This window comes from Zootoca vivipara, chromosome 14 (assembly GCF_965207765.1).
Source record: "Zootoca vivipara chromosome 14, rZooViv2.hap1.1, whole genome shotgun sequence".
Classification (NCBI taxonomy): domain Eukaryota; kingdom Metazoa; phylum Chordata; class Lepidosauria; order Squamata; family Lacertidae; genus Zootoca; species Zootoca vivipara.
In genome coordinates this window covers 33,777,029-33,804,744 of record NC_142597.1, presented here as the reverse complement: position 1 = coordinate 33,804,744, position 27,716 = coordinate 33,777,029, and the positions used below count along the sequence as shown (strand labels likewise).

Here is a 27,716-nt window from a genome sequence, read left to right as displayed (position 1 = left end):
AGTCCAGCAATTGGCAAAGCTTGTGAAACAAAATGCGTACATGAGACAGATCTCTGCCTGACCAGAGCTCTTTAAATTTGTCTTCTTCGCAACAGATTTCTCCTTTGCTTTGCCTCACTTTAGATTCTGTGTTCTATTAAATCACAGCCTTTCTGCATCAAGTAGCTTTGGTTCCTATTGATGCTTTCTACAAGCACAGCCTCATGCCATATCACCTGTGTTGATTAAGAATTGCCTCCTGAAAACCAGAGTGGGAAGCATCACAAAATTTGTTACATTTAGGTGACAAATTATCAACAGAGATACAGTGGTACCTCGGTTTACAAACTTAATCCATTCCGGAAGTACGGTCTTAAACCGTTACCGTTCTTAAACCGAGGCGCGCTTTCCCTAATGAGGCCTCCCGCCACTGGTGCCCTTCAACCGTTCGGATTCCGTTCCTAGGCCAAGGTAAAGTTCTTAAACCAAGACACTATTTCCAGTTTTGCAGAGTTTGCAAAACCGAATCGTTCTTAGAACAGGACTGTTCTTAAACCGAGGTACCACTGTATCCATGTACAGATTGTAGACTTGTTTTTAAAATATCTGAAGCATTTATATCATTGTAACCTATAATCAGCAGAGAACCTGTTGGCGGTGCCAATGCTGGGTGCTGCCCAGAGACGGGGCCTTCTCAGTGGCAGCTCTCCATTTGAGGAATGCCTTCCCTGTCAAAGTATGTCTGTCTCCATCATTATTAACTTTCAGAAACATTCCTGTTTACCTAGTGATTTGATGGCTGAAAAATACTATTCCTGCCAACATTGATCTTAATTCGATGCGAGGGTGATTATTTTTAAGTGTGTTTTGATTTTACAGTATTTTTAATTGTACTGTGTTATCACTTTTCTGCTGCCGCCCCAGATTCCTTAGGAGGAAGGGTGGGACAAAAAAATTATCATCAACATCATCATATCCTACCTTCCAAGTTAAGGTTTCACAACATTATTGTTTTTTATTCAATTTGTATACTGCCCTTCATCTCAAGATCCCAGGGTGGTTATGACTAGCATGATCAATATTAATAATATAAAATCAACAAACCTTTTAGAAAATCACCATTTCAGATATTTTTAGGATTGTAAATATAAACTTTTTTTGGAAACGTATGATTCATAACTTAGTATGCCATATTCAGCTACTATTTGACTACTGTATACAGTACAATTCCATTGACTGGGGAGAATCAGTGAACTTGAGAAAGGCATCCTCAGTTGTACTAGACCACCTAAATATTTTATTATCCCCTCTGACACTAAACATTTTAGATGTTAAATGCACAAATTTAATCTTGATTTCTTTGGCAAGACCAGAGTAAGCTTGAGGTTCAGGTGGTCGCTGTCAGTTTGCTTTCCTATCTCAAATTTTAAGACAAGAACGCTCAAGTCACTGGAAATCAGTGTATGTCTGAACGCATTCACAGAAATAAACTCATGCCATTTATCCCCCATCCATGAAACATTTAAAATATACAGTCCATTTTGATTAGCAAATTTCAGCACACATTTCCCAGTGAAATTATAGTACGAGTATCTTTAGATTGTCAACAATACCCAGGCAGTTCCTCTACAGTATACTGTCTTCAGCCTGGAATAACAGTCAGGGCTGTTTTGGGCTCAGTTGCCAGTCCAAGCATTCAGATTATCTAAGACTTGGAAATGCTAAAGGAACCTTGGCTCCTCCTATCTTATTTAACCTATACTATATTTAACCTATAAATTTGAGCCCAGGATCTCCCCATCCTCCTAAATGCACCACTCAAGTTTACATCTTCTTATATACAGAGGATGCCATCTTAATCTCACAAACCTGGTTAGGACTTAGGTAACTATTCCCTGGATTTGTAAATTACTGTAGGGAAGAACGGTTAACTATTAACAATCTGAAAACAAACGTTATGGTGTTTTCTAAAAGGAAGGCCAAATATTCCTGGTTCATGGATGGCTACAGATTAGAACAAGTTGATTGCTACAAGTACCTTGGGATCAGGTTTCATGACTCTATCAAAATGACTTCAGCATGGCAAAATATTAAAGGCCAAAGCACACAAAGTTAGAGCATTACTTAATTTCTCTTCACAAAATGTAGTAAATTATGTTCCGGGAGCCATACAAGCATACACTACAAAAGTTGTGAACCAGATTTTATATAAAATTTCAATCTGGTTCCCTGGGCTTAAATTTTCTCTGTGAGACTGATACTGGGCAGACCTAAACATGTTGTCAGCGCTGCTCTCAATCTGGAAGTTGAACCGAGTTCATTTATCATGGATATATGCCATTATTGGCTCTTAATCTGCTCCACTGCCTCTCCCAGTCTCCAGCATATCCCAATTCACAGTTCTTTTTTGTCTGCCTGTAAATGAGAGTTAATGGGAAATATTTGTGTTGCTATTTTGTCTCCTTTATATCTGCCACCCTCAAACTAAGTGCAAGTCAAATCTATGGTTGAACAGATAATAAAAGATATGGATGTGCAAGAGGTACATGCATCAGTTAATGGGCCATGTTCACTAGGCATGACTTGTTCGCCATAGCTATATTTTCTAACAATACCTAAGTGCAGAACAGCAGCTGTGTTGGCATGTTTTAACATTTTGGCCTTCAATATCCTAGATGGCAGATTTGCTGAACTTGCTTTCAAGGATCAATGCTGTCCTTGCAGTCATTTAGAGCTTGATACTGTCACCTTTTGTTTTTCAACTGTAGGAGTTTGAGAACACACGATTTATTTTCTTATGAGGCAGTGTTCTGGTCAATCCTTAATTCTGAATATCTTCAAGGGGGTTTCTATTAATTAAAAAACAGGTAGCAATATATCTGGATGTTGTAATATCTCCCCAGTCCTGCTATTATTGTTAGTTTCTAATTTGTCATTCATTTTTCTGAGGCTGTGATTTTGTATTTTTTTATATATTTTGTACATCTTTGATGGTTGGTTGATCATAATAGGTTAGATTGATTGACTTAAGACAATAAAAAGACAGAATATAAACAAAAATGCAATTAAGTGGGAAGAAAGCATACTAGCAGAATACAGAAACTACTCAGCCTTATACAGTCTCAAAAATTCTCTGATATTCTGAAGAGTGGCACATAAAAAACCAATAACATAACTAAAGAATCATTGGCATCAACACAGAAGGAGAATAATATTGAACCAACTAAAACACACGCCTAACTGACTTAAGATTTCTTGAACAAGGAGAAAGTCCCACTTCAGAGAACTAGATTTGAATCTTCCAAGCAATCCTTACAAACATAAATGCATAGTATAGTTTGAATCAGAAAATTCTAATTTTGCATTCAAAAATTTGCTGACGCCCTAGCAAGTCATCTAATTCCCCCCCCCTATTGTTTACTGGTGTATTTAAAAAGAATTAAACTGTCAAGCTTGCCTAACACTGTAATTGCAGTTGTGATCCATTCATTTTTACCAATGAGTTTATGAAACATAACATTTTCTGTGGAAAAATGAAGCAATGGAAAAATTGTCTGCAAAATTTTCCACTCCACATCACTGGTTAATAGGCACAGATATGCTTGAGCCTTGTAGCTGTGTACTCCATCCTCAAACCATTGTTTCAAAATCCTGGAAATTACAATTAATTGAAGACTTTCTGAGTTAATCACAGTGGGAAGGGAAGGAGTGGCAAAAGGACAGAACATACAGACTCAAGGCTTGTGAATCCAAGGTGTCCATGTCTAAATCGGGTCAGTTTTTCTTTATATTAAAATTTATCACTGGCCTTTCAAAAAAATCAAGGAAGTTCACAGATATTAAATACACAGTGGTACATAGCACATTGCATTTGTTTGTTACATTCAAAAAAAGTCTGAAAGCAACGTAATAAAATAAAATACCAACAAGCAAAATCAATCCAAAGCTGAAGGGAAAATAAAACAAACAAAACTTTCAGAGCGGCTTACAAGATGCATTTGCAAACAAGAGTTGGCCTAATATGAGATTAATACTAGCATTACACTGTCTGGACAAGTGAAAAGCTCTTCATGTCACAAAGCCAACACCAGGCAGGCCTTCCTGGGAAGAGCACTCTATAGACATGATTAAAAAAAGAATACAGTTTCTCCAATCACCACTTGTCATAGTTCAAGTGGTGGATGAACAAACAGAAAGGCATCAAGGAGGATTTAACACCTGGGCAGGTTAATGGAGAAGAATAGCCCTTATTCCCATACTAGAAATGGGGAGCTGAGACTAAGACACAGCCTGTGTTTGCACATAATGATAAACCAAAGACCTTGATTAAATAAACAATACTATGCATGCACCAGCTAAGAGGCAGGTAAACAAACTAGGAAGAGGAGAGGTTAGCCTTATGCCTGAACCTAGAATTGTTACTTGTTTCTCCCTAACAAATCGCAACAGCTAGCCAACCTTAAACTATGGTTTTTTGTTGGATTACGAATCCTAGCTTGTTAGGGAGAAACTAACCATGATCCCAATTCAGAAATAACACCTTCCTGGTTTGTTTAGCCACTTGCATGACGAGAGGAGCGATGTGGGAGTGATCAAGCTGCATGCCTGCTTCTTCACCCATGGTTCTTGGCTTATTGTTATGTCTGAACACAGTCTGAATTCTTGCCAAAATTTCACAGATTTTAAGTTTCCCAGCTCCGTCACAGGCCTTCACTAACTCTGAAAGTCATCAGAGCCTGTTTCTAGGTCTTCAACCAGTGCTAAGCCTAATAAGCTGAAGACTTCAGTACAAAGTTGTGCCTGCATAGGGCAAGAAGGAATAGAAAAGTGATCCAGCCCCCTCTACTGAAAGAAAAACTGCTAACTGATTAGTCCTGCTATGCTCGAAATCCTAGCCACAACAATCTGTATCACAGCACTCCACAAAATTGTCAAAGCCCAGCAGAATTATTTCTTCCTCCGCAACACCCCCTAAAATCAAAAGAGAACTACGCAAGAGACCTCTAGTGCTATCACGCTCTTTTAACCCACTCTTATAAAAGGCAAGTGCCCATGGCTATCGACCCCAAGGATCTCCGCTACTAAAGCACACACAGTACATATAGCAAAGGGCACTACTACTGCTTGTGATAAAGACACCCCTGAGCTCCATTTGCAAATAAACCACCCCCCCAACACCCGTTTAGAACACCCTACTAAAAGCTGCCCTATTGTCCGCTGCAGGCTGTATTGACTAATTAGAGCTGAACAGGCTTGTGATAATGCTCAGCTCCTGATAAGAATTTCTCAAAGCTTCCTAGGTCGATTTCTTTGGCTCCCAGCCAGGCATGATTACATAGTCATTCCACTACACAGCAATACACAGCCATTCCACTACAGAGCAATGAAGCACCGCAAAGAAGATCAAGCAACCATGCCTGATCCAGAAGAACCCAAATGGTTTGTTCCCCTGCCGCCACACACAAAGGCAAACCATCTCAGTTCAAATATATTTTTAATCACAGGAGCAATCCTTGGTCAGAAAGTCTTTGCCTTAGGCTTGGCTGTCCGCCAGGATGATATAATCATTCTACATCCTGAGGGCTGTACAAAAAAGGAAGGTGCTTGAAACATAAGAACCTGCTAGGGTGACTTGTGCAGTGGAGACCAGAGCCAACTTTGATCTTTCTTGCATCAAACTACAATGACTTGTTCCTGATGAAGGGGCCCGTGGTGCCTACGGTTCTAAGAAAACTCAAGACATGTTTAAAAAAGAATCAGGATTTTCCTCTAAAATAAAATATAAAAAAATTAGTTTTTCATCTGTCTCCACATTTGGTTAACAGACAGATGGAAGTCAGCAAGAACCACATGCTGAGAGCAATGGTGAATTATAGCAATGTTGTGTTCACAAAAAAATAGCTTAGTAGTAGATAATGGGAGCAGGCAAGTGCCCAGTTCAAATCTGGTCTTAGTACACAGGTAATGACGCCTGATCAACTGGCCATAGCTGGTGATAGTTGACATTCTGAATCAACAGTGCTATGGTTTGGCATTATGTGGACAAGCCTGTACTTGCACACATCCTTTCTCCTTCCTTATGTATTCCAGTTCACTGGCAGACCATAGTTTACCATTACATCTGATTTGGACAAACTATGGTTTGTCCACAGAAAGAGGCAAAACTGAATAAATTGGATATATGGAAATAGAGGGCTTAGTGTCCAACCATGGTTTGGCATTACATCTGAAATGACCCTCTAAGGCAGGGGTCCCCCTAAGGCCCGGGGGCCGGATGCAGCCCAATCGCCTTCTAAACCTGGCCTGCAGACGGTCCGGGAATCAGCATGTTTTTACATGAGTAGAATGTGTCCTTTTATTTAAAATGCATCTCTGGGTTATTTGTGGGGCCTGCCTGGTGTTTTCACATGAGTAGAATGTGTCCTTTTATTTTAAATGCATCTCTGGGTTATTTGTGGGGCATAGGAATTTGTTCATATTTTTTTTCAAAATATAGTCTGGCCCCCCACAAGGTATGAGGGACAGTGGACCGGCCCCCTGTTGAAAAAGTTTGCTGACCCCTGCTCTAAGGAGCCATGCACTCCACTTCCTTCTCACACAAGGACTCTTTGCTCTCTCCATTTGAGCCAGGAATGGTTAGAGTGCTATCTCATTCTTACTTACATTTTCAGTAATCATAGTACGGTCCAGTTTGCGACCATGATCAAAAAATATTTTGCAAGGGGCTGTTTGCACAATGCTATCTGCACTGTGCATAGTAAAAATATTGGTGCAGATATCCTGGTAACCAGAGCTATCATTAAAAAGTTTCTGTAGTGATGTGATGGCCTGCATATTGTTTAAAAGTAATGATCACAATTTTAAATAGTTTTGTATTGAATATATTGTTCAAACTGTATTTTGTAAACTGCCTTGGGATATCAACTGACATATGAAACAAAAATTGAATGAATGAATGGATATGTTTGCATGAGAAATCTAACAACCAGGAATGTAAAGATTTCGTGGCACTTTTGTAAAACTATAGCAATAGCAACATCTAAAGCCTTTGGAGAGATCATCTGCCATACTTCTCCTCCTGAAAGCTTCCATCATACCCCCCCAAAGAAGTCATCTAGAACCAGCCAATACAGACTAACCAGTTGCCCTTGTGACATATTCCATCCCCCGCCCCCAGGGTCTCAAACATCTGGTAGTAGGCTTATACTAGGTAGCACAAGCTGGAGGGAGCTATTTTTCAAACCTTTAATATGCAAAGGTCGCAGACAGAACTAAGGCCATCTAGTGAGTTCATGGCTAAACTGAGATTTGACTCCAGAGATCTCCGCCTGATAGCACACTCCGAGGCACTGTGCTACATCAGCTCTAAATGTGTGCTCAACCCCTCAAAGGTTCATTTCCCATCCAAGGGAACGAAAGCCACAGAGGTGAAAGAGGAAGCATTGGGAAAAAGCTGTTCCATACATGCTGCCGCCATGTATGATATCTAGAACCAGCCAATACAGACTAACCAGTTGCCCTTGTGACATATTCCACCCCCCCCAGGGTCTCAAACATCTGGTAAGTAGGCTTATACTAGGAGGTAGCACAAGCTGGAGGGAGCTATTTTTCAAACCTTTAATATGCAAAGGTCGCAAACAGAACTGTACACACAAGTCAGTTTCCATAAAACTGCCCTGTCTAGAGTGCAAGAGGCTCTCCAGTCCAAGCCTGAAAGCTGCAAGCTCTCTATTTCAGATGTACCTGCAATCGCTCTATAAAGGTGGAGAGATGCAGCTGGGAGTAAGTCAGCTGGTATTGCCAAAATAGGGGCAAAAACTAGTGCACATCAAATCTTACTAGGCACTATAGCAGGCTTCCTCAAACTTGGCCCTCCAGATGTTTTTGGCCTACAACTCCCATGATCCCTAGCTAGCAGGACCAGTGGTCAGGGATGATGGGAACTGTAGTCTCAAAACATCTGGAGGGCCGAGTTTGAGGAAGCCTGCACTATAGTAACCAACCTGGGTACTGCCAAATACACTAAGGAACAGGTCGATTTTGCCACACAAAAAATCCATGCATGAATACATGCTATGAGTAAATGCTCTAACACAACAGAAGCAATTTTCTTTTGAGATATGCTCGCTATCTCACCAGCTTCAGTTTAATATAGTCATAAAATAAGCACTGCTCACATATGCAATGAAAAATGAGCATAATAAAAAGTTGCTTATGATCACAGCCCCAAAAAGACATATACTCAGAGAGGCTCTAGTGATATTTCTCACTCCAACAGATCCCCATTAGATGAAGAACTATCACTAACGATTCTAGAAGGGAGCCAGGGGTGGGGAAGGTCAGGAAGGATTTGGTGCTCCATACTTCTACAGCATTTTAGAGGGTTCAAAGTGCTACACATACATTCCCCCAATACTGCTTGCAACAGCTCTGTAAGGTTCACAGAAAGCTGCCTTATAGTGTGGCAAAACCTAGCTCAGTTATTGTCTACACCCTAACTCATGGTGGCTCTCCTGGGTTTTAGGCAGCTGTCTCTCCCAGAGATGCCCAACTCATGGAAAACATGTCCACTACCACTGATTTATGGCCCTTTCCCTGTCAGAAGCTGAAGAACCTGAACTCTCCCCACATAGGACTAGCCATCCACTCTTACCGGTAACTACCGGTACTGAGCTAACTACCAGTATGTCAGGGGTCAGCAAACTTTTTCAGCAGGGGGCCAGTCCACTGTCCCTCAGACCTTGTGGGGGGCTGGACTATATTTTGAAAAATAATGTAAACGAATTCCTATGCCCCACAAATAAGCCAGAGATGCATTTTTAATAAAAGGACACATTCTACTCATATAAAAACATGCCGATTCCTGGACTTAGAAGGCCATTGGGCCACATCCGACCCCCGGGCCTTAGTTTGGGGACCCCTGAGTATGATTATCCACATATTGCAGGCAGGATCTGAGGCCAAGAGAGAGAGAATGGCTTGCCTAAGGCCATCTAGTGAGTTCATGGCTAAACTGAGATTTGACTCCAGAGATCTCCGCCTGATAGCACACTCCGAGGCACTGTGCTACATCAGCTCTAAATGTGTGCTCAACCCCTCAAAGGTTACCCAATTGACCCCAAACCCTCCCTTTGACATTTTTTTCTGGAGCAAACAAGGAAGCAAGGAACTGCCAAGATTTGGCCATGTGTCCGTGGCATGCATACCAAGTGCATTCAGAAGGTACTTAACTACACCCACTTCCCAAGCTTGGTGACTGATTATATGTTCACCCTACTAGCACTGTGCTAACTAGAGGGGATTAAACCAAAAACACCACCTCTTGTTTTCATCCAGAAGAAGGGGGGAAAGGGGCCAGAAACCTTAATAAAGCTTTAGTTGACATGTTAAGGACACAGCAGATTCTCTCTTTCTGGATCTATTACTGGGCCACACTCCCTACTGCCAGGCTATAGCCCTTCCCATGCTTGCTCTGTGTTCTCAGCAAGTGCTTTTGGATGGCTGGAATGTGTCCTTGAACTGAGATAGTTCTTCAATCACCTGGATGGAGAGATTGGGGGGGTGTAACCAACTTTACAAAGGTTAAGCGTCACCTTTTTGTCTCTCACCTCATCCACCACTAGCATGTGGTACCCGAAAGGGGGCCCATTAGGGAAGGGTGCCCTCGAGCTGGAGAAGGTTCTCTATCCTGGCCTAGGGTTTGCCAATCAGAAGGTTGGCGGTTCAAATCCCTGCAACGGGGTGAGCTCCCATTACTCGGTCCCAGCTCCTGCCAACCTAGCAGTTCGAAAGCACGTCAAACTGCAAGTAGATAAATAGGTACTGCTCCGGCGGGAAGGTAAACAGCGTTTCTGTGCACTGCTCTGGTTCGCCAGAAGCGGCTTTGTCATGGTGGCCACATGACCCGGAAGCTGTATGCTGGCTCCCTCGGCCAGTAAAGCAAGATGAGCACTGCAACCCCAGAGTCGTCCGTGACTGGACCTAATGGCCAGGGGTCCCTTTACCTTTAAACTTCCAAAAGTATTCCAGAATTTCTCTTAACAGAGAGCAAGATAACAGGTCACTGCCTGGATACTTGCTGACCAAATATAGAATGCTGTGCAATTCTAATCCTTCAATTGCATACACAATACACTGCCTCAATTTCTGCCCTTGTTCAATCTAAAAACAGCAGCAAAAAACCCATCAGCTTAAAAAAATAGTTGTGTGCAGCAAGTGTACACAAAATGGCTGGATCTTCTATAGAAAGGTTACCAGACTCAGATTCATTAAGGAACAGGAGTATGGAAACTTGACGTCAGAGTTATTCCTAATTACAGAACTCACTAAAGCACGGTCTGTACTTCTGCTGGAACCAAGAGTTACATGTTTATAGTAGTGTTCTAACCCAAAAGTCCATTCACCGGACCAAAACAGAGCATAATGTACACTGTAAGGGACTCTGCAGAGTTCACAATAGCATGAAAACAACTCACAAATAATTGGCATACTTATCAATTGCCAAGTCTACTGATTGCCTTTCTTAACAAACAAACATCAAATATTCCATTGTCAATAATACTCGCATATAGATTTGGATGGGGGGGAGGGGAGGGGGGAGAGCAAGGTACTGTGACACCTTAAAGACAAACAGACATTGTGGTATAAGATTTTGTGAGCTACAGCACATCCCTCACATCTGATGAAAAGAGCTCTAATAAAGAAAAGATTATATACCACAGTAAGTCTGTTCATCCTTAAAGTACCAAAAGACAGTTCTTTTTGCTACAAAAGACCAACATAGCCGCCACCACCACCCTCTAGAATTTGTGCAGAGCGCTACTTTTGCAAGATCATAGTGTGGTCCATCTTATACGTTCCTTTCCAGCCCTGGTGCCCAATTTCCCACAGCCTGTCAAATTGCCTTCTACAATTCTTCCAAGTAACCAAGTCTCTAATACGTTCTGTGAAAAGTGCAGACATTAAAAAAATTAGCATGGAACAGTGCAATTCTGTCTTCAATAAAGGACTAACTCACTAAATCCAGTAAGATTTTCCTGATAGCAATCAGATTTTCCTGTGTAAAAAATGCACACCTCATCAAATGAGAAAACACATCAAGCATGGTAAATAGGTGGCTTTAAAAGACACTCTTGTTACCAGAGCACCATCAACTGTCAGAAAAACAGAAAGCTTATATGTTGTCTAACTTTTGAGTTGGTTCTGAGCCACATTCTGTAGCAACAGAGTGCCCTTCCCACCTTAAAAAAGGGGAAGAATACTTGCAAGAATCTGTTCTTCCTAAGAAGTGCACAAACACAGAAAAGGAACAGTGACTTAATTTGAATGACAATAAAAATTCTTTCAGATTTTTGCCCTGCATACATCTTCTCTCCAAAAAAAGTTGCAGACACTATTACTGCAACCTCACATTTGTGTATCTTATGATATGTACTATAACTCCCAAAAGAACTTCCTATTAACTGCAAATTGAACATCTGATTCCTGCAGATGAAAATATTTGCAAAACCAATACAGTACTTGACTCTTAACTTTCAACCACGGAAGCTTCATAAACTTCCCAAATTAGCGCCTCCATTATTAGTTCAAAGCAATTTTTCCCCTCTGGCCACAAGTGTTATTTATTAAGATTTCCAAACCACTCCATCTATTATAGAGGCAACGATAGCGGACCACCTGGCTATAGTAAAATTGTGCCCTATCCACAAAAACTCAATGATAAAAATTAAGACAGCAAGATGGTAGAAACAGGGCTGGGAAAATCACTGGTTAGCTTATTACCTCAAGCGTCTAAAATCCAAGCATAACACCTACATGCATAATGAAGCTATTCTTTGATTCTGAAGCTTTTAGCACACAGTGCCTCAAGCCTTTGTGGAACAGGTGGGTTAAACATTAAAATGGACAAATAAGACAGAGAGACAGAAACTACCAGTGGTAAGTTCCTCAGGGCAGGGACATGTCTGGGGGAAGAGGACTAGTGTATACAGTTGTGTGATACACCATGTACATTCCTGCCTGAAACCCCGGAGAGCTGCTGTCATTCAGTGCAAACAACACTGAACCAAAGGAGCCAATGGTCTGACTCTTTATTAGGCAAAAAAATTCCTTCAGTAGCACCTTAAAGACCAACTAAGTTTTTATTTTGGTATGAGCTTTCGTGTGCATGCACACTTCTTCAGATACCTTTATTAGGCAGTATCCTAAGCCCCTATTCATTTTCTCAAAAAGGGGAGGGGGAGCTGCTAACACATTCAAATTTCTTAATCTTAAACACCATCCACAAACCAGAGTTCAACACCCACTAAGTATAGGGACGCGGGTGGTTAAACCACAGAGCCTAGGGCTTGCAGTTCAAATCCCCATGACGGGGTGAGCTCCCGTTGCTCGGTCCCAGCTCCTGCCAACCTAGCAGTTCGAAAGCAGCCCAAAGTGCAAGTAGATAAATAGGTACCACTACAGCAAGAAGGTAAACTGCGTTTCCGTGTGCTGCTCTGGTTCGCCAGAAGCGGCTTTGTCATGCTGGCCACATGACCTGGAAGCTGTATACCGGCTCCCTCGGCCAATAACGCGAGATAAGTGCCACAACCCCAGAGTCGGTCACGACTGGACCTAATGGTTACCTTTAAGTATATTGCCTACCAAACACACCGAATTTCATATTTGTCTAAACCCTTCATAGTTATTTAGAAAAGGTCAAACAACATTTGCCAGATATACTGTAAAACTATATTCTCTGGGATAGGAACTCTAGATATTGTTCTTTAAGTTATCCCAAGGAAGAGTAGTTGTTCTCCGCTTGACCTACTATCGGATGGACTCTCAGCTCAGAGAACAACTAGATGCAAAACAGAAGGTCCCAGATTATGATCTTCTGTGTTTCTTTGTTTAAATTAACAGCAGCAGTCCGCTCAGGCAAATTGGGATCATGACTACAGTGCTAGGGATGGAAGGTAAATCCTGTGCCCTTTCCATTTAAAATCATGCAACATCTGTTAAGGTTTCCCCGGGGGCAAATAGTGTATTGTGAGGGGGGTCATGATACAGAGTAAAATCCTGCCCCCAGTGCCACAGTCATAAACTAATGAGAGTGGCAGTTTTATTTAAATTTAATGGAGATTCTAACTCTGCATCACCCATATCACATTTAGTTAAGGCCAGTGTTTCCCTACCTTTTTCTCTCACTTGAAAATTACTGAGGGTCTTGGTGGACCACTTGCAACATTAGCATTAACCATTTTTTTAATACATGACTGGCAGTTTTGATAGTAAGAAACAATATTTGCTTGCAGTATTAAATGTTGTGCCCTTAAGTATTACAGTATTCCAGACTTAAGCAGTTGTACCATCTTATAACAATACCGTGGGTGGGGTGGGGAGGAATCAAATGAAAAAAGAAAGGAAGCTTCACATACTATCCTCTAAAACAGCAAACTCTGCCATCACCTGATTTTTAGTCATAGTGCTTCACTGTCAACACTGATAACAAGCTGCTTGCAACATCTTCTAACAGTCATTTTTAACAACATGGAAACTATTGGCAGAAATTACAAAGAAACCCTTTTCTCCTCCCCAAGGTATTCTCCCTTTCCACGCTTCCTCTGAAGCACTAGAGGTAGCCAAACATCACTCCAGGCCAGCTGTGGAATCCAGTGCTAAGGTGACATGGGAGAAATTCATCTCTTGAACCTCTGGTGGGCCAATGCAATAAGCTCACAGTGCAATCCTATGCATGCCTAGTTAGAATTAAGCCCCAAAGAATTCAATCAGATCTACTTCCCACATCAGATCTACTTCCCACTAAGTGTGCGTAAAACTGTAGACTTAATGTTCTTTTGAGAACTATATTGAGATAATGGAGACTGTACATCAGATCATTCCCAATATAACCACATCTGACTCTTGATTTAGAACCTAGTCCCATTTTAGAAACTAGTATTCAATGAAACACCATTTGTGATAAAGTTTATTGTACTATATGACTTATACCAGTTTTAGACTTTGAATAAAACACCCCGGTTCTTCTACCACATTTAAAACATTGCAGCAGTTTTTACTCAAAAGAGAATGAGTGTGAGAGAAGGCACCACACATGGCCCAGGGTTCAAATGCCTTAGGCCAGTCACACACCCAGCCAATTTTGGTGAAGATAAACTAAAAGGATTGCATGTAGATCACCTAGAGCTCCTTAAAAGAAGGTTGAGACACAACGACATCAATTAAATACAAAACAAGAGCATAAGAAGCATCAGACCAATAGTCCATCTAACTGCTTTTCCATGGTGGCCAACCAGACACTTCTGAGAAGCCCACAAACAGAAAGTGAAGATACACAAGAAAGAACCTTGAAATCAGAGAATAAAACCTATGGAGAAACAGCTAAGGCCGCACAGACATTCTCCTGCTATCAAAGTAGTCAATACTATGTAGGAATAACTACACAAATTTCACATTTCACGAGTTCCCTGTGAAAATAAACTAAAAGTATACCTTTATTCTTCTATCACTTTAGGCTGGATCACACATCCCTTTTTTCTTGCACACAAGCTTGGACACAGACACAATGAAGCATCACAGCATGTGAACTGGTTAACAGAAGCAGGAGCAATCCCCGAGATAGTAGCTGCTTTTGGGGGTGGGTGGGAAATGTTATACCAAAAAGTTGCCAGTGACTATCTTCATGGACTTCGTACATTGTATTCCACCAGGGGAACAGAAGCACACTAGTGGCCAAAAACAAATCAGGAGTCAGGACTGCTCACAAGTAAGTGAAAAATATTGTTGTGCACCAACCTTTTAACCTCTGCTAGATGTAGGTGCAGTTAACTGGTTACAAACTCAATATTATTGGTCACAGAACAGGCCCCAAGAGTGAATATTATATAGTGTATTATCAACACTATAAACCAGCCATCCCCAAACTGCGGCCCTCCAGATGTTTTGGCCCACAACTCCCATGATCCCTAGCTAACAGGACCAGTGGTCAGGGATGATGGGAATTGTAGTCCAAAACATCTGAAGGGCTGAAGTTTGGGGATGCCTGCTATAAACCATGGCAACCCAAGGCCCGTGGGCCAGATCCGGCCCAATCGCCTTCTCAATCCGGCCCGCAGATGGTCCGGGAATCAGCATGTTTTTACATGAGTAGAATGTGTCGTTTTATTTAAAATGCATCTCTGGCTTATTTGTGGGGCCTGCCCGGTGTTTTTACATGAGTAGAATGTGTGCTTTTATTTAAAATGCATCTCTGGGTTATTTGTGGAGCATAGGAATTCATTCATTATTATTTTTTCCAAAATATAGTCCAGCCCCCCACTAGGTCTGAGGGACAGTGGACCGGCCCCCTGCTGAAACAGTTTGCTGACCCCTGCTATAAACCTATTTGAGTTTTTTACACTGAATACAAAGCATGTCTCTCCTCTGATAATCCTGGGAACTGTATTCGGGTGAGGGTACTAAGAATTATTTTAGTACCTTATCAAGTCACTCACAAAATTGCAGTTGCCCTGGTTCCCTGTGTAGATATGCTTTCATTGTTTTGTTCACGGAAGTAGTCAAACAGCATAAATTGGGCAAATGAGAAGAGATTCTCTTTTACACCTAATGAATATTCATTTTGCATTTTAATAAGTTACAATGTTTTTCACTGCACAGGTAAGGTTGTCAACCTGCTTTTCTGCTTTCCTGTCAACTTCAAATATTTCACTTTTAGGTTTTGGCAGTATTCTGTACCTACAAATCCCAGCCCTTCCCCACCTACCTCATCTTCTTATGAGCCTTTCCCTTTGGATTTGTTTTCCAACTAGCTTGCTTTGCTGGATACAGCCATCTTTAAGTCCCCTTATTTTTCCAATAATGAGAGATACTCTGAGAGAAGTACACTAGAGCAGTTAAGGTGGAAATGGTTGTGTGAACAAGGGCAAACATTCTTCTGTTCCAGGACCCCTGCAATTCCTACTGGCTCAGGTGGCAGCTGCTGTCAGATGAGAAAGGAGGGTGTTGGCCCTGTTCCTTTGCCTTTAGAAGCTAGGGAGGGGGAGGCAGTCCCACTGACTCCTTGCCCTGCCCCATCGGTCCCACCTCCGCTATTGGCAGCAGACCCACACCCCTCAGAGAAGAGCACACCTCCCAGTGCACCAGTCTTGTCGGAAGAAGTTGCATTGTGTGTGAGCATGCCATGCCTCACTTTTAAAATCTGGCAAGAGGGAATTGACCGTTTGTCAAGAGGTCTTCATAGCTTTCATCCCGTCTCAGACCCCTGATTCTATTCTTGAACTACATAGCCATGCCTTTGGCAATCTGTAGCTTGACCTAAACTGTTGAAGCCTTGAATAAAGCTTCCTTACTTTCTCAGACAGTAAAGAGATTCTGTTGTACTATTTGGGACGGAAGCTTGACAGCCACTCCCACAAAGTTCTCTTATTAAGCTTGTTAATTAGAGTTTGCCACTAAAGGTATTAATTTGTTAAAAATGGAGCACAGAGGAAGAAACAAAAAAACACAGATCGCATGAAGTTAATATCTGACTACCCAGACAGAACTGAGAATTACCCATTTTAGAAAGCAAATTCACCGGGAGGAGAAACACCACCATTTTCTAACTCTTGACAATGAATGCCTTATTTCAGCACCTGTATCAAAAAGCGAACAAGAACCTCTGCAACAGATGATAATATATCTATGCAAAGTGAGAGCTGGTGTAAAGGAATGGCCAAAGGCAACTCCACTCATGACAACTGCTGCAGGTAACAGTGCGAGACCAGGGTCTTCTTGTTACTCGTTTGCCGCATCTGTGCACATGCATCTTTAAACACCCATGCACATGTTTCTGACATACCTAAGCTAATGAGGATCTCCACAGAGATATATAAAAGCATGTACAATGCCCTCACTTTATGGGTTTGCTTTGAGCAAGAAAACAAAACAGAAACTGACTGGTCTCCTGTAGCACATCTTCATGTGTAGAGCTACCCTAAGAGGTAGGATGTCCTTCGTTCCAGTTTCATCTCAGGTAGGAACTTGCTTTGGTTGGCCTTAAGCAATGCACTGTTCTCTCAGCCTAAGCCTGCCCCTCCTATCAGCAATATAATACTGGGTTGCTATAAGGATTACTGAGGCAATCTACAAAAAGCACTTTGAACATTATGGGAAAGGACTACAGCAGGCACGTCCAACAGGTAGATTGTGATCTACTGGTAGATCACTGGACCTCTGTGGTAGATCATTGGCTCCTCCCAAAGAAGCTCAACAAGTTTTGCTCCCCTCAAAAAAGCTCAACATTTTTGCCCTGTACCCCTAAAAATTGGGCCTTCCTCTTCCTAAAAAGCTCAACAACTTCAACCTGAACCCCTAAAAAATGGGCATTCTTCCTTCCTGAAAAAACTCAACAGCTTTGACCTGAACCCCCCAAAAGGGGGTAGATCACTGCCAGTCTTTAGCTCTGTGAGTAGATCACTGTCCCTTGGGAGTTGGCCACCCCTGGACTACAGTATATAAACTTCAAGTCTTAATTGTATCCAATTCTGGGCAAACTGCTTTTTAAAAAAAAAAAATCCCAGGGGAAAAAATATCAAAACATTCCCTGTTTCTCTGCATATGAAACACCCTACTTTTAATGGGGAAGATAGTTCTGTTATATTGAAATAACAACCGGAATCTGTGGACTTCTTTCCAACTGCAGCAACACCAGGAACTACTAGAGACATCCTCAAGTGCCATGGCCCAGCATTTTAACTGTCCACTTAAGTATTTAAAAGCCAAGCTCATCACCATGGCATTCAAGTGCCTCCAGGGTTCTGCCTGCACTAAGTTTATTATTAATCCAATGACTACCCCCTTCAGCCGTTATTAAACACAATTTGGCAACCAGTTACAGTGTCAGCAGTGTTCAATACCCAATTTAGAAAGTGCAATTGTCCTACAGCAGAGCTGGCTGGCCATTGCTCACTGAACAGTTCTGGTTTCCAAGAGAAGGGATATGTTTCTAATCCTTGGCCCTTCAAGTCTTCCTTTCCAACCCCACAGAAAATGTCTGTACAGAAAGGCTTGTTGAAGGCTTTTATTTCAACAAGCATATCCCCAAAAGAAAAGGCTTCCCACTCCTATCCCAGAATGATGCTGAAAGTATTGTCCTCATGTAAAGAAAGGTTTGATCAAAAGTAAAAGGAACATTGAATATGTCAGGCCCAACAAGATGGTATGAATTAGCTGAAGAGCATCAGCCAGGCAAAACTGGAAGGCCCTCACCATCCATAGGGCCATTTGCAGCCCACATAACAGAGCAAGCAACAACCAATCCACTGCTTCAGCATAAATGTTTACCAGCTCCCATCCTGAGAATAGAAATAAAATAAGACAAAATTCTGCTTCAAATTAGGTCAGATTGGATAACTTAACTCCAGGACAGACCACCTGTGTTGATGGAGAAAGCACATATTATTTGGATCCAGGTTTCAAATTCTCCCTCAAGTCATGAAGCTCAATGGACAGGCCTTAGATAAGCCATACTGTCTCAGCCTAGCTGAGCCTATAGCACTGTGGGAAAGCACAGAAGCTGTAAAGCTATTTATGTGCATAGAACAGGATATACACTGTACTGTTAACCACAAAGTTCCCACAGAAGCCATGATTCTTCCCTGAACCAAGGACACAATTCACATTCTTGGTAGCATCCAGATGCCCAGATGAAAACGCAACATACACAAGTACTTACATGAGGTTAAGAGGGAGATTACATACTATGAAGCAGTCTCTCTCCAACGCCAGGGGTTGCCTGGAGGTGGCATTAAACAAATCCAGAGGTGACAAAAGGAAGAGGCGCTTGTGTACAAAATCATATCTTTAGAAGCTATTTCATATGAGGAATGGGCAACATGTGGCCCTCCAGATGCTGCTGGACTTCAACTCCCATCATTCCTAGCCATCATGGCCACAGGTCAAGGATTATGAATGCTGTAGTCTACCAACATCTGGAGGGTCACAGGTTGCCCACTTTTGCTATAGATCAGGCATCCCCAAACTGCGGCCCTCCAGATGTTTTGGCCTACAACTCCCATGATCCCTAGCTAACAGGACCAGTGGTCAGGGATGATGGGAATTGTAGTCCAAAACATCTGGAGGGCCGAAGTTTGGGGATGCCTGCTATAGATCATAATAGTTGCAAAATGGGTAAGGAATCCAGACAAGCAATCTCCTTAAGTATGGTCTCAAAGGTGACACCTGAGCTAAATTTGGCGATCCATTCCATCACTAACGAACTCATATTGCCAAGTGCAAGGTGTGAGTCCATATACAGGATGCCATTCTATAACAACTGGAAACAAGCAGAGAGGGGAGCACAGATAATGAGAGGATAAGTCTATGGCAGCGGGTTACCCATAAAACAAGCATGCCTGAGGCTAATTCAGGCCCACCCATGTGTTCACCAGGGATTCAATAAGTCTCCTGGTTTTCTTGGCAACCTGGAATAGCAAGAAAAGAGGAATGAGAGAGGCATGTGAAAGAAAGAACCTGGCTGGCTGGTGAGCCGTATCAGGCTGGATAGATCATGACTTACACAGGTGAGGCTATCCTGGATCGGGAGGTGGTAGAGCCCAAGAGATCTATGGAGCAACAAGGAAAGTTATGCAGCTTCCAAAGCTTTCTATGCTGACGGGGGCTTCTGCCACTACACCAACAGAGCTTGCACCCAACAGAGAAGCATCTGATAAGACCCCAAAATGTTTGAGAAGTGCTTGTCTGGAATAGCTGTCTCATGAGTAAGCCTTTGCCGTTTTATAGCCCTGGCTAGGCTGACTCTCCCATAACAACGGTGAGCTCATGAAACGGAGAGCAAACAAGGATGTGTCAGTCCCACACTATGCTCTTGGCTTTTTAAAAATTCACACTGATACAATCTTGAATGTAGGAGCCTGGAGCTGTATATTACGATGTAGAAGGAGACTGAAGAGCTGCACACCTTCCTCTCGCTGTCAGGTATCAGGAGGAGCAGTTTCCAGTAGGCAGCCTGCATACCCATCTAGTCTCTCAACAGAAGAGTTTCAGATGAATTCCTTATAGGTTTTCCCAGTATATTAAAAAGGGTGGAGTGGTGGTTTAGAACCAATATAGTCTTCTAGTTAGTTTCAAACTGCGGCTAGAGCCTCAGAAAAATTTCTACCTGACAGAGCACAAGTTGCAGTCAGCTACTTATAAACTTCACAAACTTCTGCAAATGGAATAGAGAAGGGGAGTGGGGGAAGACAGAGAGAGTAAACAATGAATTCCAAATGATTCCCTCTATGCAAGATTCCCTCCTGCATGAACTATGGTTTTATTAAAATGATCCAAATTTGAAATCAGATCCTCCCATATCTAAATCCCAACCAGATATTGTTTTTCCCTTCTAGTTCTTTAAGCCCATAAAAGGAAATCTGAATGCCAATCCAGACAACTTGATTACTCAAGCCACTGAACTGACTGAATTTTTACTTCAGTGTAACTATCTCAGCGTAAGAATAGCAAACTATGGTTTGTGTCATACACCAGTCAGTAACTGAGGCACCACATGTGCAAAGTCTTCTTCTGTATGCCTATAGTGGCTACCAATTCTAACCACAATTGCAAGAGCCCCATCGTTTTAGCCATCCTGTTTCACTGTATTCAAACAATGAGAGACCTACCGCCTCACTTGTGTGGGCAGACATATACCCCATTGCTGAGGGCTAAGAGTTGTGGGTAACAGAAGTAGATCAGGGTGAAGCAGCCAAGCCAAATAACAAGGAAAGAAAAGTGCCTGGCAGCATTTATTTTCTTCTCCTGCTTTGGTTGCTCAAGAAAGAAACCGGTGTTGCCAGAAAGGTGTGTAGGGGGCAACAGCACCCTCTCCTTCTTAAAATCACAGGGCAAGGAGAGGGGAGGAAGGCAGCTAGCCAGGAGATAGACCTTAAGAGGTTCTCAGAACAAATAGCCAATACAAGGTCATAGAGGCTTCTGTGAATACTGTGACTTGTACAGAGGGTGGCAATTGTTTTCTATACAAGGTAATCAACAAAGTTTTATTCAGAGCAGAACAAACGAAATGTGTGGTCCTAACCGCCAGGTTCAGTAATTCCAGTGCAAGTAAAACAAAGTTGAAAACTTAATTGAAAACTTAAGTTGTCTGTCATTTCTACAGGTAGGACAGTAGTATCCCATCTTCCAGTGAGACAGCCAATTAAGGAAAAAAGCCTGGATACACAACACCTAAGACAGAGAAATATGAACCATTTTGTGTACAAATTTAATAATCAAACAGAACTCTCCGCCAGTATTGCCAGAAGGTTTCAAGAAAAACCCAGCACTACTGAGAACAGGGTCACATTTAGTTTGACAAAAACAAGATTGAAGTTTACACAAATGTGTCAAACCGAGTTTTACAGTAGGCACAGGAATTAAGTTGAGCTATTTTTACAAAGGAAGAACAAAAACAATTTATCAATCTGCCATTTGGCTGCATTCTTTGCTAAAATTTCCATATGTTTAAACTTTGAGATGATCATTTTAATCAATAAATAGTAGCTCAAGCGTCATAATTTTCCCCTCCATGAAAACCATATTTCTATAACTACCTCTGCAGTAGCAAACAAAACATTTTGGGATAATTCTCATGGGATTTGCAAACTTTTCCATTCAGAACAATTACGGCGCACACAGGCAAAAGTGAGCTCAGCTACAATTAAAGTTGTCAGACCATGTTTAACTACATCTTAATCTAATCCATTTTATTTTATACAATCCTGCATCTGGATCTCATTTCCTGAATTCCTGTAGGTATTCTGGGTCACTCTTACAAACCCTTTCAAGTAGAGAAAGTTCAGCCAAGTCTACCTTAATCCAAAACTTTTTTAAAAAAAATACATTGGAAGAAAAAGAGCAAAGCAAGGAGATATTTTACCCTATCTCCTAATCCTTCTGGAAATCAAAGAGCACTAGTATTTTCCATCAGACAATGGACAGTAGTTAAACAGCACATTACATCTGTCACCCCCAGAGTACTTTTCAAGGGTTAAGCACTTCAGTTCTTGTAAAGCAACACAATCATCACCCCCCAACAGCTGCCCAAAGTTTTTCTATAATTTCTCAGAGCAATATACACCTTAATACACACACACCACCTTTAACTCTACTTCAGCTATGCCAAACATCTCTGTAAGCATTACTTCCGGCTCCTTCAGCTCTCAGCTTCAACAGGGACATTGGCTGAGCAGACAGCAGGGGATAGAAGAAAGGGAGGGGAAAGACCAGCTTTCTAGCCAAATTAATTTTCACGTCAGGCACTTAAAGAGGCTGGACACAATTTCCCTGGTACAGATCAGCCAATCCATACTGCAAGAGAACATTGATCGACAGGGAAGGCACCTATTAATTTGATGGTGTTTCCTGCTTGGCAGTGGGTTGGACTGGATGGCCCTTGTGGTCTCTTCCAACTCTATGATTCTATGATTCTAATTTGGCGCTCTTCCCCCTTTGCCGTTCATATATATATATATATATATATATATATATATATATATATATATATATTATAATATAAATAAATATTACACACACCTGAGCTGCTTTATGGAACAGTACATCTGCAATCTCATCAGGGAAACACACACCCAAACAAGGCAAGAAATGTTTAGCATACTTGTTCATTCTCTCCCTCACCCTTCTAATATTACTCCTGAGCATGTTTTAAAAAATAAATAAAGGCAGAATAAGAGTTAACACACTGAAAGTCTTGACGTGAAAGGGTGAGGATGGATATTGTTGTGGAAATGGCCGTTCCATGGCCAGTCAGCCAGGCCTTGTCAACACCACTAAGGACTACACAGAGATAAGGAGGTAACATCAGCCTTTATAGCCCCCAAAACAAATCAGCATGGAGCCCAAATTCCATGCAGGATGACAGCAAACAAAGGAGTAACTACCATACATTCAGGTGTGGGGTTGCCTAAATACACTGCAGGTAGCCAGGAGCTTCTACCCCATGTAAAATAAAAGTAAGTCATATCCCCAAGCAAACCCAAAGCCAGAACTAGAGAGAGCGATGGGGACTTTGCATAGACACCTTTCCCGAAGCCAGACAGGTCTTCTGGAAGACAAAGGACTTCCTGACATACCCACCACTGCCATCACTGACACCAAGAGCAGGTCTCTCATCCACCTCAACCAAGACTTAAAGGAGCACCTCCCCTTATTCTCCCTGGATACCCAGCATCAGGTTCAAAACCACAAGAATGGGGAAAGAGGGCTGGGATGCAAACGAAGGGGAGGAAGAATTTGGGGAGGAAGAGTTTGGGGAAATGGGGAAATACACACACACACACACAGATGTAAAATGTCTGAAGGGGGAGAAAGAAAAAAAGGCGGCCATGCCTGCCCAGGTGTGAAGTGACACAGAATCCCTTTCTCCAAACTGCAAAAGGGAACACCAAGACAGTACAAGTCCCTTTAGAAATGGAAAGGGGAACCTGTGTGTGAGGAAAGAAATTCACAAGAACTCACACACAACATCAACAACCCCTACACTTGAGGGAAATGGAAAGCAAATGGGAACAGCGCACCACTGGCCCCAAAACTGGAGGACTCAACAGGAAGTGTATGGAACTAAGAAGCTCTCATGATGACACTAGCATCTCCTTCTCCCTGCAAAACCTTAGATGACAGAAAAACATGGGGGGTTCCAGATCAACCCTTCAGGCCTCAGCTAATAAATGGGTTTTAAAAAGGGTGCCACCCCATCCTCAAAGACAAACTACATAGCAGCAGGAAGGTGGTTCCTTCAAGAGACTGAAAGGATCCCCACTCCATCACCTTCAGGATGGTGGTGGGATCCAGTTAGATGAGTTTGATGGGCTAAGTTCCTGCGTCCTACCCTCATTCAGATCCATCAAGTACAGAGGGAAGAAGCAAAGGATCCCCCATAGCAAGCTGACAGGATTAAACAAGTCTTCCCCTGACCTTGGATGCTCTCCCTTCCCTCACATGCGAACAAGGGAGGAATAATTTTACCACCCACCCTAACTTTTTAAAAAAGCAGCTTCCCCCAACTATGTGGGTGGGAACAAATAAGGAGAGCAGACATCCCTATGAGGCTTGTGAACCCCCTTTTAAAACAAAACTGGGGATAAGACTGAAAAGAGAGCCTCACGAACACAATAATTAGCATTAAGCAATGTATACCCCTTTTAAGAACCTACATAATTTGTAAGAGGCAGGCCTAGTTTCTCCAAGAAGGAAGCCAATTAATTCACAGCCTCGTACCCTCCCATCTGGAAGAATTGGGGGGAGGGAGAAACTTGAAATCCTAGAGCCCATTTGATAAGGGGGGGGGGGCAGAAGAGAGAAATTGACAGAGTGAAGAAACTAAATCTATCATTAGATAAACCTCACTCCTTTCCAGTCACACGCACTAGCCTAAATATAATCAGAAAATGATGATGTGGGGGAGGGACATTGTTGGTCAGAGCCTCAACCATACAGTAGAGGCAAAAGAGAAATGGGGTTCCCCACCCACTGCAGCCCCAAGTTACTGATATTGGGGGGGGAGCTATTTTCCTCCACCCCTCATTTTCCTCCTTTCCCAAGCCAGGATCAAAAGTCCTTCAAAGTTTCCCACGAGCTTCAAATTTAGTGTGCAAATGCGGGGGGGGGGGGGTGGAGAGGGCAAAAAATATTAACAACAGAAGCAGAAATATTTTGCTGGGGTGGGGGGGAAGTGAGAAACTCACATACAGACACGGTCCATTTCTGCAACATTCTCCCTGCCTCCATGAAACTGGGTGACTGGCTAAGGAGGAGGGGGAATTGCCTGGGGGGGGTAGAAAAGAAGGAGGGGGTGTTGGTGCAGAAAGGGAGAACATGGGAAACCCACCCCATGTTGGAGGTTATTTTTACATCCCTCCTTAAAGAACTAGGGGACTCTCAAAAAAGCATGGGGTTTATTATTGGTGCTGGTTGAGTTTTATCGTGTGGGGGTACACAAAAGCATTAAAAAAAAACCTCAGGAGGGGACACACATACATTTCCAAGCATGCACACCTATTTTGCTGTTTTCTTGCATGTCTCAGTCCCTCTGTATAAAACTAAGGAGCTGATAGAGGGGGAGCATTACTGAAAGTAGGATGAATTTTTGTTTTTGTGGAGAGCAGGATTTTAAAATGATAAACAGCAGACATCCATATGCACAAACACACATATTTCCCTCTCCTTTACACCCTATAAAACAGTTAAGCGGGTATGGAAGAAGGGGAGAGATTAAAAACAAAACAAGAGAGCCCACACACAAAACTTAAACCAGCTAACACCTCCCCCCTTTCCGAAACTGTTCAAAAAGATAGAGGGGGAGGAAGAATTAAAGAAGAGTGTTGTTTGGGGGGGGGGGGTTGCAAAAACAATTAAGAATCGGGAAGAATGGCACGCATACATACACCAGCCTATTACGACGATCTTTCCTCTTTCTAAAACTAAGAGACTGTTCAAAGAGACTAATGGCAGGCACAGAGGGGGGGTTCCGCTGGAGGTGTACGGTTGCGGAGGGGGGTGCGCGCAAAAATCATTAAGGATCAATAAGGGAGCACATACAAGTTATTTAGTCCTCATTCTCTTAAAAGTAGAATGCTTGTCACAGAGAGACTTAGTAGCAACAGAAGTGGGGAAAGTGTTAGGAAGTAGAAGGGGTTTTTTTGCGGGGGGGGGGGATGTTGTAAAACGAATTAAGAAACAAGAGAGTTATCCCTCCTTACAGCTTCCAAAACTGTTCAAAAAGAGGTGGTGGCCCAAAGTGGGGGATGTTTTTTTTTATAAAAAAGTGTGGGCTTTTTTCTTTCTTTTTTAGAAAGGAGAGGGTTAGAAAACAACTAGCCCCTTCGGCACCCAAAGCAACCCTAAGCTTTCCCCACCCCCCTCAAATAAATAATAATAAACATAAACCCACCATCCTCATTTTTTGTACTCTTGTTTATAAAACTGGGGCGAGAGAGAGAGACGGGGGAAAAGAGGATACTAAAGAGGAAGAGCGCGACTCTGTTTCGAGGAGGGGGGCCTTTGGGGTTGGGGGTCCCTGTGCCAAAGGGCAAGGGGGGTGGGACGCGGAGGGGTGGGGGGTCCGGCGGCCCAAGATCGGGGCTCCCCCATCCCGGGACAAGTCGCCCCCCGAGGAGGAGGAGGCGGCGGCGGCGCCATCTTGTTGGGATCGATGAATTGAACAAAGAGGATCAATTTCCGATCGCGGCGGCGGCGGCAGCGGCGGCGCCGGGCTTATCGATGGGAGGGAGGCGGCGGGCGGCGGGGAAGCGGGCAGGGGCGGCCGGGCGGGATCCAGCCTTCCTCTGAGGAGGGCGACGGGGAAAGAAGGGGAGCCCAGGGGAGACGGAGGAGGAGAAGCCGACGCCGCTTCTTGACGGGACATTTGGGTTTTATTTTATTTTTAAGCGGGTGGGGGGTGGGTGGGAGGCAGGTTCCCTTTTCTCCTCAAGGAAAAGGAGAAAACGGCGGGAGGGTGTGAGAGAGAAGAAGAAAAAAGGGGGACACGCAAACGCACCATACGCACCTCAAGGGGAAAGCGGGGAAAGGGGTGGGTGGGGGGAAGAGATATAGAGGGGGGGCGAGGGTGGGGTGGGGGGCCCGGACGGGAGAGACCCACCCGCGAGCGGACCCCGGAGCCTGACCTGCAGCTGCTGTAAATCAAAGCGCTTCCAATATTGAAACATCGATCCCACATTGGCCGCCATCTTGAGACATATTGAGACAGAAGTGAGCGGCGGATCGAGCGAGGGAGAGAGAGGAGAGAGAGAGAGAGGGGAGGGAGGGAGGGAGGGAGGGAGAGGGGGCTGGAGAGCGCACGAGGAGGAGGAGGAGGGAGCCGGAGAGAGAGAGGCAGGCAGGCGGGCAGGCAGGGGGAGAGAAGAGGGGAGGGAGGGAGCGATACACAGAGAGAGAGGGAAAAAAAGGAGGGAGGCAGGCCGGCAGCAAAGCGGAACGAGGCGAGGGCGGGCGGAAAACCCGGACAGGAGCGGCAGCGGCCACTCGAGGCTCGCGGAATGGCCGACCCGGCGGCTGGCATAAGGGGGAGAGAATAAAATAGGAACACACTCATATATGTATACTGTGTGTGTGTGTGTGTGTGTGTGTGTGTGTGTGTGTATATATATATATGTGTGTGTGTGTGTATATATATATATATATATATATGATTTCATTGTAATGGTAACGGTGCAGAGAAAACGAAACTTGGTGACAAAAAAGCGTTTACGACGATATAGATTGGGTTTCTTTTAATGTATATATTATTTGATTTTAATAATAACGCTGCAGAGAAAACGAAACTTACAAGTTGGAAGACTACATATATATATATATATATATATATATATATATATATATATATATATAATATTTGATTTTAATAATAACCGTGCAGAGAGAACGAAACTTACTGACAACTCGGAACACACACATGATTTTAAGCATAATGATGCAAATTCGGATTCAATAGGACTATAAGAAAATATTTTTCATTTGAATGATAAAGCAACAGAGAAACAAAACTTCACTGAAGTAACACACACACACACAAAGGCACACACTGATTTATTTTTATTTTATTTGTGTGATTTTAATAATAATGGTACAGAGGCATAGAACAGTGAATTTAGAATTCACAGGGGCTTGTTGTTCTACTTATTTTATTTTTACATTTTGTAATAGGCTAGTTTCTTTCCGTTTTTTTT

General features: G+C 42.8%; 1 protein-coding gene across 11 annotated transcripts in view; it reads right to left on the bottom strand.

Annotated features, from left to right (window-relative positions):
- The window catches only part of CUX1 (cut like homeobox 1), a 265,020-nt gene extending 238,090 nt beyond the window's left edge, over positions 1–26,930 (bottom strand). For 5 of the 11 annotated variants that reach the window (XM_060268519.2, XM_060268518.2, XM_060268522.2 and 2 more), the window contains exon 1: positions 26,630–26,839. In XM_060268519.2, coding sequence (XP_060124502.2) covers positions 26,630–26,707 — 78 coding nt within the window. In that variant the 5' untranslated portion in view covers positions 26,708–26,839. Of the gene's footprint in view, positions 1–26,629 lie in introns of all 11 variants that reach the window. The other 6 variants (XM_035138887.3, XM_035138891.3, XM_060268517.2 and 3 more) reach the window with 5 other exon arrangements.
- Positions 26,931–27,716: the final 786 nt, after the last annotated feature.